At 43.5% G+C, this 14,062-nt stretch overlaps 1 protein-coding gene across 3 annotated transcripts in view; it reads right to left on the bottom strand.

Moving 5' to 3' along the window:
• PGAP1 (post-GPI attachment to proteins inositol deacylase 1) overlaps positions 1-14,062 on the bottom strand; it is a 240,276-nt gene that overhangs the window by 18,281 nt on the left and 207,933 nt on the right. For all 3 annotated transcript variants that reach the window (XM_068244826.1, XM_068244828.1, XM_068244830.1), the window contains 3 exons: positions 11,611-11,808; positions 4,130-4,265; positions 73-120 (listed from right to left, as the gene is read on the bottom strand). In XM_068244826.1, the coding sequence (XP_068100927.1) occupies positions 73-120; positions 4,130-4,265; positions 11,611-11,808 (382 nt within the window). The remainder of the gene's footprint in view (positions 1-72; positions 121-4,129; positions 4,266-11,610; positions 11,809-14,062) is intronic.

Here is a 14,062-nt window from a genome sequence, read left to right as displayed (position 1 = left end):
GTTTGGATGTTTCCTTTAAGCAGTTTATGGATTTATATTTGTATTATATAACAATATACTTAAAACACTTACTTTATTTTTTGACAAATAGCTCCACAGATCAGACTGCAACTTCACAACCTGTTAATACACAAATCACTACGTATTACTTTTTGCATCACATAAAAACATAGTTTCCTACACTATTGCATTTGAACTTCAGGATGAAGATGAGGAGTAAAGTCACAGTAGAATCAGTCGGGTTAAAGGGAATCTGAGATGAGAGGGATGTGGAGGCTGACAGGTTTATTTCATTTTAAATAATGCACATTGCCTGGCTGTCCTGCTGATTCTCTGCCTCTAATAATTTAAGCCATAGACCCTGAACAAGCATGCTTATCAGATATCTGACAAATCTGACAAGATTTGCATGCTTGTTTCAGGCATATGATTTACACCATACTGGCAAGAAAGATCAGCAGGACTGCCAGGCAACTGGTATTATTTAAAGGGAATGAGATGGGGAGGGAGAAAAAAAATATACATACCTGGGGCTTCATCCAGCCACCTCCAGGCTGATTGTTCCCTCACTGTCCTTCTACACCACCTGGATAGTCTGGAATTCGGACTCAAAACTCCTCCGGTCTTGGGTGTTCCGCGCATGCGCGGACTGGCGACAGTGGCAGGAGGGTAGCACGTGGCTGGACTGCACCTGCACTGAATGGACCCAACTTATGGACTTTCAGGGTCGAAATCCAGGCAGTGGAGGAGGATGGCGATGTGATCAGCCTGGAGGGGGCTGGAGGAAGCCCTAGGTATGTATCATTTTTCTCTCCCTCCCCGTCTCAGGTACACTTTAAAAGGAAATAAATATGGCAGCTTCCATAGGTCTCATACCTCGGGTTCCTTTTAAAGCAAGATTGGGTAAGGTCTGGGAAGTAAGCATGGTAATAGTCATAGCATAGCATACAGTCTGTGCCGTTCATATCCAACAGACCAGACAAGAGAAAAGAAAAGAAGGACTGAATACGATAGGGAGCAAGGAATTGTCAATTAAGGGCTCCTATTCAGATAACTTTTCTCCTAAGTTTTCTCACACCTTATTAATAAAATACTTTTTTTTTTACATTTCTTTATTAAATACCCATATTATAGTACTTTACTTTTTTCAGTTTCTAGGTGCAGAAAAGTTCTTTTGTAGATAAGATGAAAAACTATCTCCTGTTTAGGAGAACCTGAGGAGTAGGTATCATTTTTCAGGATATAAGACGCTCCGGACTACAAGACTCACCTAGGTTTAGAGGGGGGAAAAATAATAAACCTGGGCCCATATGCAATTCACTTTTTCACCTGAGTTTTGTCCTAGGAGAAAACATTTCATCTTTGATTTAAATAACTTTTTATCATTTTGCAATAGAAAAAACGTATCAATAAGTAGGTATAATGTACTATAAAAAATTATTTTGAGTATTTTTTTGCTTTCTGGTGGTTTAAAACACATTTAAGTTTTTAAATATCACCTAGGAGAAAACTCAGGTGAAAAAAGTGAATTGCATATGGCCCCTGGTGCATCTATACTGCAGGGGCGTCTTATAGCCTTTTCACCCTAAACTGTCTATCTAAGCTACACTAGATTACACTAACCCCCTCCTGCCCCCACCAACTACACTACACTAACCCCCAACCCCACCCTGCTTACAGTGCACTACATGGCACAAACTCTGATTCCCACCAGTTACACTGCTTTACACTAAAGCAACCCCTGATGCCCACCAGCTATGCTACACTACACTAACCCCCAGCTACACTACACTACACCTGCAGTCGAAGATCTGATCTGATCCTGCTGCCATACTCCTCTCCTCCGCTCATCGTGAGCTGTACGCTCCGTTCCTCCAAGCCGCAGCAGTCCTTTTTCCCTCAGGCTCCGTCTGCAGCTGCCGCATCATCCTTCTGTATATTCTCCATCCTTTTTGGTTACAGTGTCCTTCCTAGTTACTGTTGCCGCTACTGTGTGACCTCCAGCCGGAAGGAAGCACGTCGCACATGCAAATGACTTTCAAAAGCACTTACTGGGCAGTAGCTCAATCCAATTGATAATAGTATGCAAATGAGTAGGAAGGCCGGCTGGCATCTCTCTATAGATCCTTTCAGGAGGAGATGGACTAGTCCATATACAGTCAGATTTTTACAACCTACTGTAAGTGACAATGAATATACAAGGCTGCGCTGCCCACTCAATCCTATCACAATTTGCAACACCAATCTCCCAAATCCCCTTCTCAGTTATTTGTATCTTATCAGTCCGAATACTGCAGTGTCCAAAAATAGTTCCTGTGTCTCAGTATTTAAAGTTCCACAGGTTGATATTCAGAGCTTACTGCAGCCAAGTTTACTGTAATATGTGGTGGGATCGCTGTGTCAGGGTTCCAGATGTCAGGATATGTCAAGTAGATGAACTGCGCTCTCCACCTTCCTATAAGACAACATACAAATGGCACATAGCGTGACTCCATACACATGCACTTTGCCACATACAGTCAATCACCACTGTGACAATTGTGCTCGTGTCGCACTCGTGTATCCACTCCCAATATAGATTGCGCTCACCAAACAGCAGCCACCTCAGACTCAGGTGGGTCTAGCGTATTTTTCACACATAAGCTCCAGGCATATTTAAAATTTCATGATTCCGGAGAGGATCAAAGCGACATTAAACAGACCATTGAGGATTTTAAATATGCCTGGAGCTTATGTGTGAAAAATACGCTAGACCCACCTGAGTCTGAGGTGGCTGCTGTTTGGTGAGCGCAATCTATATTGGGAGTGGATACACGAGTGCGACACGAGCACAATTGTCACAGTGGTGATTGACTGTATGTGGCAAAGTGCATGTGTATGGAGTCACGCTATGTGCCATTTGTATGTTGTCTTATAGGAAGGTGGAGAGCGCAGTTCATCTACTGTAAGTGACAGCAACATTGGAAAAAGTAATGTATATCACATTTTACTCTGGGAGAGATGTATGTCCATTACCGCCGCTGTGGATTGCTCAGCCCCTGGTGGGTCTTTTTTTACAATTTTTTTTTTAAACACGCAGCTAGCACTTTTCTAAAAAAAAAAAACACCCCTGGCCGAACGCCGCAAAAAAAATAGAACTCCAGGGTGGTTAATAAAAGTACAGTGTTGCTCAAAAGGCTGGAGTTATTTTTTTAAATCTTTTTTACAACTTTGACAGCTATGCAAGTTTTGGGCTTGTGTTCATAAGCTGTATAACTGTAAGCCATATGTTGTAAAGAATATCTGTTGCTTATACATTTGCACTATAAAGTAGGTTTTTTTTTTAATGGGTTATAAGGTTTCCAAAACTTTTACTAATGAAATTCCTGGTTCAAGTGGATCCTCCATCCAAAAGATAAATTCTGGTACACACATCCAATCTTACCACCTCTATATAGTATGAGGGATTACCTATACAACCTGTTAACAGTAGTCAAAATTTGTTGGCCCTCATACTACAAGGAAGTAGTAAAATTGGCCAATCAAAATTGAAGGTGTGTACCAGGCTTAAGGTGGCCACACATGATACAATAAAATCCTCCAATTTTATGGCAATTCGATAAAAACAATCAGATTTCCTGAAAAATCAAAAGCTTCTTTTTATTTGAGCAAGAAAGCCAATTGGATTTCATTTCCCATTTTTTTCTCAAATAAGTCGATCAGGAGTGGTGGATTTTTATGATCAATTCAAAATTGAATCGTGTAGGGTAGATTGTCAATTTCTTAGTATATACACCCAAGCAATTTTCTCATTTTCAATCTTTTTTTGTGTGTATGTGTGTGTGTGCAAAATTGGAGAAACATTTAACACGTGTGTGTGGTACATTGTAACATTAGAAAAATCTGGCCAATCAGAAAAAAGTATTGTAATCCTTGAAATGAAAATAAATTGAAAAGGTTGTATGATGTGTGGCCACCTTTATGCTGCATACGCACATTCAATCACTAGCTAATTTTACCATCTCAATGTAGTTTGAGGGCCACAAGGGTTTGAATATTACGAGGTAAGGTAAGTTACACAATACTACATGCTAGTGGTAAACACACACAACCTATGAATATTTTTAATACATAAGATAAATGAGCATACCTTGAGAAAGTAGCGAACAAAAATGAGCACAATACAAAATGCACCACAAGTCCTCCAGCAAACAAGGCAGGCAAGTAACATCTCTAAGAAAACTCTCTTTGTAAAAGTGAAGTGTTCATCAGAAAGAGGCGTTGTTCTAGCAAGAAAAGTAAAGCAAACAAACATAACAAGTGTGCAAAAACAGAATCTGTGACTTTAGCATATAGAAACATAAAATGACTGCATAAAATCCTCTGAAACTGCTAGGTCAACATCTAAAAGAAGAAAAAATTAAACTGTCCAAATTCTTTTTTTTATTCTATCAACAGCATGGCATGAATTGTGGTGGTACAACTATAGTCAGTGCTGGCACTTCCATAGGGGCAAACTAGGTAATGGCCCAGGGCCCCAGGTCTCCCCCAAGTTAATAGTGGTCCCCCAGGACCCCGTTTCAATTCAGAATACTTGCAGAGGAGCAAACTGACCTCCTTTTTCTTTCAGCATCCTTCTGTCTTCATCCCCATGGCGTTTCTGTTCCCGTGACCAGGCAGCATTTTACATACATGCTGTTGGGGCACAGAGAAGGGGCTGGAGATGGAAGGATACAGATGAAAGGAGGAAGTGCGCAAGCCTGACAGACAAGACAAGCTACTCTGCTGTGAGCACACTAGGGCTGAACGATCTTTGTTTTTAAACCGAAATCATGATTAGGGGCAAGACAATCTTGTGATCGTCAAAGCTGCGGTTTTCCATACCACTGGTACCTGCACTGCTCCTGGCTCCCTCGTCCAGAAAGTTAACTAGCTATCTCTATCTCCTCCTCTATCTATCTCCCTAACCTGTACTGGGGCACCTATAGCTGGCTTACCTATACTGGGGCAACTATAGCTAACTAACCTTTACTGGGGCACCTAAAGCTGGCTAAACTAAACTGGGGGCAACGATACTTGGCTACCTATACTTTGGGCACTCATACTCACCATCTGTGTGCTGTTCTATCATGGTGTATCGAAAATCGTGAATCAAATCAAAATCAAATTTCTGACAGAAACCGTGCAATTCAATCTTTTCCTAAAATCATTCAGGCCTAGAGTACACTGCAGCGAAACGGGGCCCCAGGGAACAACCTACTAACTGGTGGGATGGGGGGGGGGGGGGGGGGAACAAGTGCCACCCAATGCTGCTACCTGGGGGGGGAGGGGGCAATGAGGCCACCTAATACTGCTATATTGGGAGAGGGAGCATGGGGCACCTAATGCTGAATCCAGGTAGGTAGGGGGAATAATTGTCACCCAATGCTGCTAGCTGGGGGCACATCTAATGCTACCATATTCGGGGGGAGCAGAGGATCGGTGTCCTTATTGCGTGTGTGTGTGGACATTGGGGACACCTAATGCTACAATCTTGGAGGTGGGGAGCAGGGGCTCGGTGTCTAATACTGCTAGTGTGTGTGTGTGCGCGTGTCAGAGGAGCCCTATGTCAATGAAATGGCCCTAGGTTTGTGAAGACCCAGCCCTGACTATAGCTATGCAAAATAGTATTTGACCACCAATATTCATTTCTCCGGGCGTGGATGTGGCGCCAGCCCCAGGACCGCCTAACGTCGATCAGCGTAAAGTCCTTGGGGCGTGGTTTGCAGGAGGCTGAAGCCTATGACAGCCGATTACAGTGATTGGCCTGCGGGGGAAAAGAGGGCTGGGGAATAAAATATTTTAAAAAATGGCAAACATTTAAACATTATAAACCTATAAATATTTATAAAAAATAGAAAACATTGGGGGAGCGATCATTGCCCAACAACAGAGTATATCTTGTTCTTTTCGCCACCAATTAGGCTTTCTTTAGGTGGGACATTATGCAAAGAATTATTTTATTCTAAATGTGTTTTAACCAGCTGAGCGGTCTGGACGAGCTCAGCTCGTCCAACACCGCCAGCGGCTGCCGCTCAGGCCCTGCTGGGCCGATTTTAATGAAATAAAAAGCAGCACACGCAGCCGGCACTTTGCCAGCCGCGTGTGCTGCCTGATCGCCGCCGCTCTGCGGCGATTCGCCGCGAGCAGCGGCGAAAGAGGGTCCCCCCAGCCGCCTGAGCCCAGCGTAGCCGGAACAAAAAGTTCCGGCCAGCGCTAAGGGCTGGATCGGAGGCGGCTGACGTCACGACGTCGGCTGACGTCGATGACGTCACTCCGCTCGTCGCTATGGCGACGATATAAGCAAAACAAGGAAGGCCGCTCATTGCGGCTTTCCTTGTTTATTCTGGGCGCCGGAGGCGATCGGAAGATCGCCTCCGGAGCGCCCTCTAGTGGGCTTTCATGCAGCCAACTTTCAGTTGGCTGCATGAAATAGTTTTTTTTTTATTTAAAAAAAACCCTCCCGCAGCCACCCTGGCGATTTAATCAGAACGCCAGGGTGGTTAATGGGAAAATAGGAACAAATGTGGGAAAAAAAATGTATTTTTCAGTTTTCGGCCTTTATAGTTTTTAAATAATGCATGCTACTGTAATTAAAACCCATGAAATGTATTTGCCCTTTTGTCCCGGTTACAAAACCGTTTAAATTATGTCCCTATCACAATGTTTGGCGCCAATATTTTATTTGGAAATAAAGGTGCATTTTTTTCAGTTTTGCGTCCATCCCTAATTACAAACCCATAGTTTATAAGGTAACAGTGTTATACCCTCTTGACATAAATATTTAAAAAGTTCAGTCCCTAAGGTAACTATTTTTGTATTTTTTTTAATTGTATTTTTTTTTTTTTAATTACAAAAATAAATAAATTGGGGAGTGTAGGAGGTAATGAGTTAATTGTTAGTGTAAAAGTAATGTATTTGTATATGAAAAATGCTTTAGGGTGTAGTTTTACTATTTGGCCACAAGATGGCCACAGTAACTTTGCTTATGCGACCTGCAAACGTACAGGAAGTACGCTTGCAGGAAGGGTTAGGAGGCTGGGACACTTTTTTTCTTACAATGATCGCTGCTCCTCGTAGAAGCAGCTGATCATTGTGGGGGGCAGAGATCAACGAACGGGAAAGGTTTTTCCCGTTCATTGATCTCCGGGTGAGCGGGCGGCGGCGTGCACGAGCGCGCGCGGACGGCAAACAGGAGCGCGGACAGCGGCGGGAGCGGCGTCAGGTACGGAGTTCTCCGCCCCATGGTGGTAACAGGGTGGAAAAAGGGACTGAGAAATCCGTACCGCTGGGGGTAAAGTAGTTAATCTAAAGGCTTTCAACTATGTTCAGGAGGTGAGCAAAGGGCCAGAATCTCCATTTATCCCCATTTATTTTGGGCCTTTCCCAGGGGTTGAGTCGGGCATGAACGCGGGTGGACGACGTCCACCTGCTTTTTTCAGAGCATGTGGAGGGGTGTCAGCGCAGTGGAGGGAGAGTGGTGGGCTTAGCACCTTGGGGCTCCCCCTCCCTCGCTCTCCCCTCCAGAACGAAACATTTGCGGCGGCTGGCAGCGGGCATCAGTGGGTGGGGACTTACCTCCTCCTCGTTCCAAGTGCCGGGGAAGTTCTGCACAGTGCTGGGCGTAAGGGAAAAAACTACGCTTACGGATCATTACGCGTAATTTTACGCTATTACGCATTACGGAATTACGCTTGCGGCGTAGACAATCATTTACGGTACATGTCTGTAATTACGCATAGCCCTTACGCAATTACGCGTAAGAATAACATAATTAAGGTTGTTACGTTATTGGCTTACGCGTAAAATCCTACTAGCAATTAATGCTGTCATGCTGCCAAGCGGAAAAGTTGACGCATGGATCAATGTTAGGTAGCCGCCGACTTTAAGGGTTCATAGCAAAGCCCCCTTAATTGCTAAGAGCCTCAAATTTGGAGAATATATTAAGGAGATCAGAAGGAATAAGAGGAAAATTTTTTTTTTCAAAAAGACCTTATAGTTTTTGAGAAAATCGATGTTAAAGTTTCAAAGGAAAAATATATACATTTAAAAACCCGCCGACTTTAACGGTTAATAGCAAAGCCTGCTTAAAATTTAGGAACACCAAATTCACAGGGTATATTAAGGGGATCAGTGGGAATAAGAGGAAAAACATTTTTTTCAAAAAGACCTTATAGTTTTTGAGAAAATCGATTTTTAAGTTTCAAGGGCAAAAATGTCTTTTAAATGCGGAAAATGTCAGTTTTTTTTGCACAGGTAACAATAGTGTTTTATTTTCATAGATTCCCCCAAGTGGGAAGAGTTTTACTTACTTCGTTCTGAGTGTGGGAAATATAAAAAAAAAACGACGTGGGGTCCCCCCCTCCCAGACCTCTTTAATCCCTTGTCCCCCATGCAGACTGGGATAGCCAGAATGCGGAGCACCGGCCGCGTGGGGCTCCGCACCCTGACTATACCAGCCCGCATGGTCCATGGATTGGGGGGTCTCGGAAGGGGAGGGGCAGCCAAGCTTTCCCCTCCCCCTCCGAGCCCTTGTCCAATCCAAGGACAAGGGGCTCTTCTCCACCTCCGATGGGCGGTGGAGGCCGCGATTTCCTGGGGGGGGGGGGGGGGGCGGTTCATGGTGGCATCTGGGAGTCCCCTTTAAAAAGGGGTCCCCCAGATGCCCACCCCGCCTCCCAGGAGAAATGGGAGAAGGAGAAATTTCCTTTAAGAGTTAAAAGTAAATAAACACACAAACACATAGAAAAAGTATTTTAATTGAACAAAAAACATAACCACGAAAAAAGTCCTTTAATATTCTTAATTAACCATTAATACTTACCTGTCCCTTTAAATAAATGATCCCTCGAAATAGCCTCGGAAATGTTCTATCAGTTACAATGTAACAAAGTTATTACAATGTAACAACTTTGTTACATTGTAACTACGCCGCACCCGACGTCACTTGCCGCCGCCGCATACGCGTCTGCGCTGCACGGACCCGACAGAGCTCTGAGCTATATAGCTCAGAGCTCTCTAAGCATCTTTGTATTTGGGCTCCAAGGAGCCCCATTGGTCCTTAGCAGACCAATGGGGTTCCTTTAAATCAGAAGGAACCCCATTGGTCTGCTAAGGACCAATGGGGCTCCTTGGAGCCCAAATACAAAGATGCTTTAGAGAGCTCTGAGCTATATAGCTCAGAGCTCTGTCGGGTGAAGGACGCTAAGTCCCCGCCGGCTCCGCTGCCCTCCCCGCCTCTCCCACATGTCACCTATATACATGCTGGCACCCATGGGTGCCAGCATGTATATGGGTGACAGGTGTGGGCGGAGTGGCCGGCGGGAGCCGGCGGGGACTTAGCGTGTATGCGGCGGCCGGCGGGTGAACGGCGAGTGACGTCGGGTGCGGTGGAGTTACAAAGTAACAAAGTTGTTACATTGTAACAACTTTGTTACATTGTAACTGATTAGTATATTTCCGAGGATATTGCGTGGGAACTGGCTTTTAAAGGGACAGGTAAGTATTAATGGTTAATTAAGAATATTAAAGGACTTTTTTCGTGGTTATGTTTTTTGTTCAATTAAAATACTTTTTCTATGTGTTTGTGTGTTTATTTACTTTTAACTCTTAAAAGGAAATGGGTAAGGGGTACAAGTACCTCTATACTCATTTCTCCTGGGAGGGGGGGTGGGCATCTGGGGGACCCCTTTTTAAAGGGGACTCCCAGATGCCACCATGAACCCCCCCCCCCAGGAAATCGCGGCCTCCACCTCCACCGCCCATCGGAGGTGGAGAAGAGCCCCTTGTCCTTGGATTGGACAAGGGCTCGGAGGGGGAGGGGAAAGCTTGGCTGCCCCTCCCCTTCCGAGACCCCCCAATCCATGGACCATGCGGGCTGGTATAGTCAGGGTGCGGAGCCCCACGCGGCCGGTGCTCCGCATTCTGGCTATCCCAGTCTGCATGGGGGACAAGGGGTTAAAGAGGTCTGGGAGGGGGGACCCCACGTCGTTTTTTTTTATATTTCCCACACTCAGAACGAAGTAAGTAAAACTCTTCCCACTTGGGGGAATCTATGAAAATAAAACACTATTGTTACCTGTGCAAAAAAAACTGACATTTTCCGCATTTAAAAGACATTTTTGCCCTTGAAACTTAAAAATCGATTTTCTCAAAAACTATAAGGTCTTTTTGAAAAAAAAAATGTTCCTCTTATTCCCACTGATCCCCTTAATATACCCTGTGAATTTGGTGTTCCTAAATTTTAAGCAGGCTTTGCTATTAACCGTTAAAGTCGGCGGGTTTTTAAATGTATATATTTCTCCTTTGAAACTTTAACATCGATTTTCTCAAAAACTATAAGGTCTTTTTGAAAAAAAAAATTTTCCTCTTATTCCTTCTGATCTCCTTAATATATTCTCTAAATTTGAGGCTCTTAGCAATTAAGGGGGCTTTGCTATTAACCCTTAAAGTCGGCGGCTTTTTATATTATACGGGAGCGTAATATTACGCGATTACGGCAGACTGTGTAATTTCAATGGGAGTTTACTGTCTTACGCGTAATTTGTTACGCGTAATAACGTAACCTACGGTCTACGCGTAATTAATTACGCGTAATACAGTAACCTTACACGTAATGCTTAAGGTGCATTTGTAGTGAATTACGATGAGTAATTACGCTAATGCGTAATTTCGGCCCAGCACTGGTTCTGCATGCCGCTACTCTGGTCTAGACCAGACCAGACTAGAGGCAATGCATAGATCCTTCTGGCGCCGGAATGGGGAGGTAAGTCCGCAAATGTTTCGTTCTGGAGGAGAGAGCAAGGGAGAGGGAGCCCCAAGGTGAGGGAAGGGGGGGGGGAGACGTCCCTCCTTCCCCACCGCTGTGCCCACCACTCCCCCTCCACTGCGCTGACGCAGTGCTCCTGGGAACACCTGGCTACATATACTGGGGACACCTGTAGACCTGGCTATACTGGGGACATCTATAGACCTGGCTACATATACTGGGGGCAACTATACACCTGGCTACATATACTGGGGACACCTATACACCTGGCTACATATACTGGGGACACCTATACACCTGGCTACATATACTGGGGACAATTATACAGATGGCTACTTATACTGGGGACACCTATAGACCTGGCTAGCTATACTGGGGGTACCTATTTTGGGGGAACTGCTGTCAGAGCTGTATTTTTGGGGAACCGCTACTGCCAGATTACGTGTTTTTGGAGGATACACTACGGCAGAGCTCAAACTTCCACGGCAGACCTTTTACACTACTGCTAAGGTTATGTATATTTGGCCCCACCCATGACCACGCCCACATTCTTCTGCATGACCAGGCTCATTTTTCAACATGCCACGCGCAGTGGTTTTTAGGGTGAGTCCACTCACCTCTTTTCTCAGGACTAGACCCTTGGTTTTTCCAACCAATCCTTTGGAATAAATATTGATCTAAAATGAACTGTGATGGTATGAAATTCTGGGTGTGGAAACATCCATGCAACAAAAAGTATTTTTACTGTGTGATGCAGCTGCTATTCACCATAACAGAGGTAATTTCAATGATTGTGTAATGTAAATGGGTTTACTTTCACATACCTGTTCATGGCTTTCCATGTCGCTGCAAAGAATCCAGTGATGCCCTTGAATAGTATCCCACTCCAGTATGCTACTCCAGTTCCAAACATGAAAAGCAATAATGATGCCAATGGAAATAGCAGTCCCAGAGCATATAACTCAGATGAGTCCATATTTGGCAAGAATAAGCTGTCCCAGGAATTTTTAAACCAATCATACCTGTGAAAAAATGACCACACTTTACCTTGGCAGCAGCATACGGAAAGTAAAAATGTTATGCAGTATATGTGTAACAAGTAGTAGTTGTTTCCATTAACGGTAAAGCTTTATACAGCTTTGAGGCCATTGAAATGGACAAAACTATTGCATCTCTGCAGGGACTCACCAAGCTCTTAGTCCCATTTCAGCTATGAAAAGTTTTAACTTTATGAATGAAACACTAACTGCAGGGGTGCAATATGATAAACTGGTGTAGTTCCATAAATCAAACAGAAACAGTGGTCTATTGCCATGGTTTCATGTAAGTACAAGTTTCTAGACATACATTATATCAGACTTCAGTCTAGAAACTTCAGGCTGAAATGGAAAGGAAGTCTTACCATAGTAACATTAAATCAAACAGGTTTTTGTATCAATAAGATATACAGTACCATTACCCAAGAAACCGGGAGCATAGTATACAGATATTATGATACATGTACATTTTTTCTATCATCTAATGAATATATTCCCTATAGGATGATAAAAAAAATATAGTGGACGCAGAACTAGACAGGAAGTCTCTCCACTGGGCTCAATGACAGCAATACAACCCATAAATGTCTATATCCTTTTCTCATTCTATGCAAACAAAAATTATTTGACGGAGTTGGGCTTTAAGTAATGGTGTAAGGCTCAGTTTCCACTATACTGAAGCGCAAGCATAGTAAACTGAATGGGTACACACTTTACCATAGGAAAGCATAGGCCCATTTCTGCATGTCTGTTGGTCCATTGAGGTGTTCTCCGGGAACCAATCCAGCAGAGTACCTTGTATAAACAAATCCTAAGAGGTTTTTAGGGCTGGTTCACACTGGGGTGTTTTTCAGGAGCCGGTGATTAGCAAAGCACTTTAACAATGTATCCCGATGGAAACACTGTAGAAATGGATAACTGTATGTATCCTAGCATTTCGATGGGATTCTCTTTCCACTAACGATAATCGCAAAGCGCTAATGCAGGGAAATTGAAAAAAAAAAAGATCGTAATGCTTACACTATTTAAAACTCCACATTCAATGCACTGACAAAAATCACAGTTTCTTAAAGGAGCTCTGTCGTGAACATCTTAAAATTTAAAATATATGAAAACGTATACAATTAAGAAGTACGTTCCTCACAGAGTAAAATGAGCCATAAATTACTTTTCTCCTATGTTGCTCTCACTTACAGTAGGTAGTAGAAATCTGACAGAACCAACAGGTTTTGGACTAGCCCATCTCCTCATGGGGGCTTCACAGGGATGTCTTTATTTTCAAAATGCACTTAGTGAATGGCAGTTGCTCCATCCAACTGCCAATAAAGTGTACGGTGAGCAGGGAGGTTGGCCAGCATCTGTGTATGAATCTTTTTCAGGGAGGGTCTTTATAAAGAATAAAGGCCATGCTGGATAATCCCCTATGGAGAGATGGATTAGCCCAAAACCTGTCGGCAATGTCAGATTTCTACTTACTGTAAATTTCAGCAACATAGGAAATAAGTTATTTATGGCTCATTTTATTCAGGAAGAAACATGCTTCTTATTTGTATGTTTTAAATTTTAAGATTTTTGTGACAGTTCCTCTTTAAAGAGAACCTGTACTGAGTAAAAATATTTAAAATAAACACATGAGGTAACTTCAAACGAACATTGCATAGTTACCTTGCCATCAGTTCCTTTCAGAAGCTCACCATTTTCTTCTGATAACAATCCCTTCCAGTTCTGACAATATTTTGTCAGAACTGAAATATATCAGTTGCTGTCAGTAAAATATCAGTTGCTGTCAGTTATAGCTGAGAGGACAACTCATGTGTCCGGTAATGTCCATGGTTCCCTATGGCTCAAGTGGGCGATGTTACAGTTTAACTGTGTGCTGACCGGAAAGCTGCTATGAGGTAATGGCCATTTTCAAAATGGAGGACGGAAAATTCCCTTGATCACAGTGAACAAACAGGACGCGGGACAGGAGAAAGACACTGAGGAGTAGACTACATGGAAGGTAAGTATGACTTGTGTATGCTTATTTTGACTTTTAATTTTCAGTTTAGGTTTTCTTTAAAGGAATTCCGAGGTGACAAAGGGTATATAGGTGTTGAACATACCTGCTCCCCTCATGCCCTCCTGATGCTGCCCTGCATCCTCGTTCCCTCCCCCACAGCTCCATTTAGCTGCAATATGGCCGTTCTAGGCCCCGACCCCTTGGCTCGGTACATGTAAACCAGAAGAAGATCTCTTT

The sequence above is a fragment of the Hyperolius riggenbachi genome, chromosome 7 (genome assembly GCF_040937935.1).
Source record: "Hyperolius riggenbachi isolate aHypRig1 chromosome 7, aHypRig1.pri, whole genome shotgun sequence".
Taxonomy (NCBI): domain Eukaryota; kingdom Metazoa; phylum Chordata; class Amphibia; order Anura; family Hyperoliidae; genus Hyperolius; species Hyperolius riggenbachi.
The sequence above is the reverse complement of the archived record's forward strand: the minus strand, read 5'-3'. Positions and strand labels throughout refer to the sequence as shown.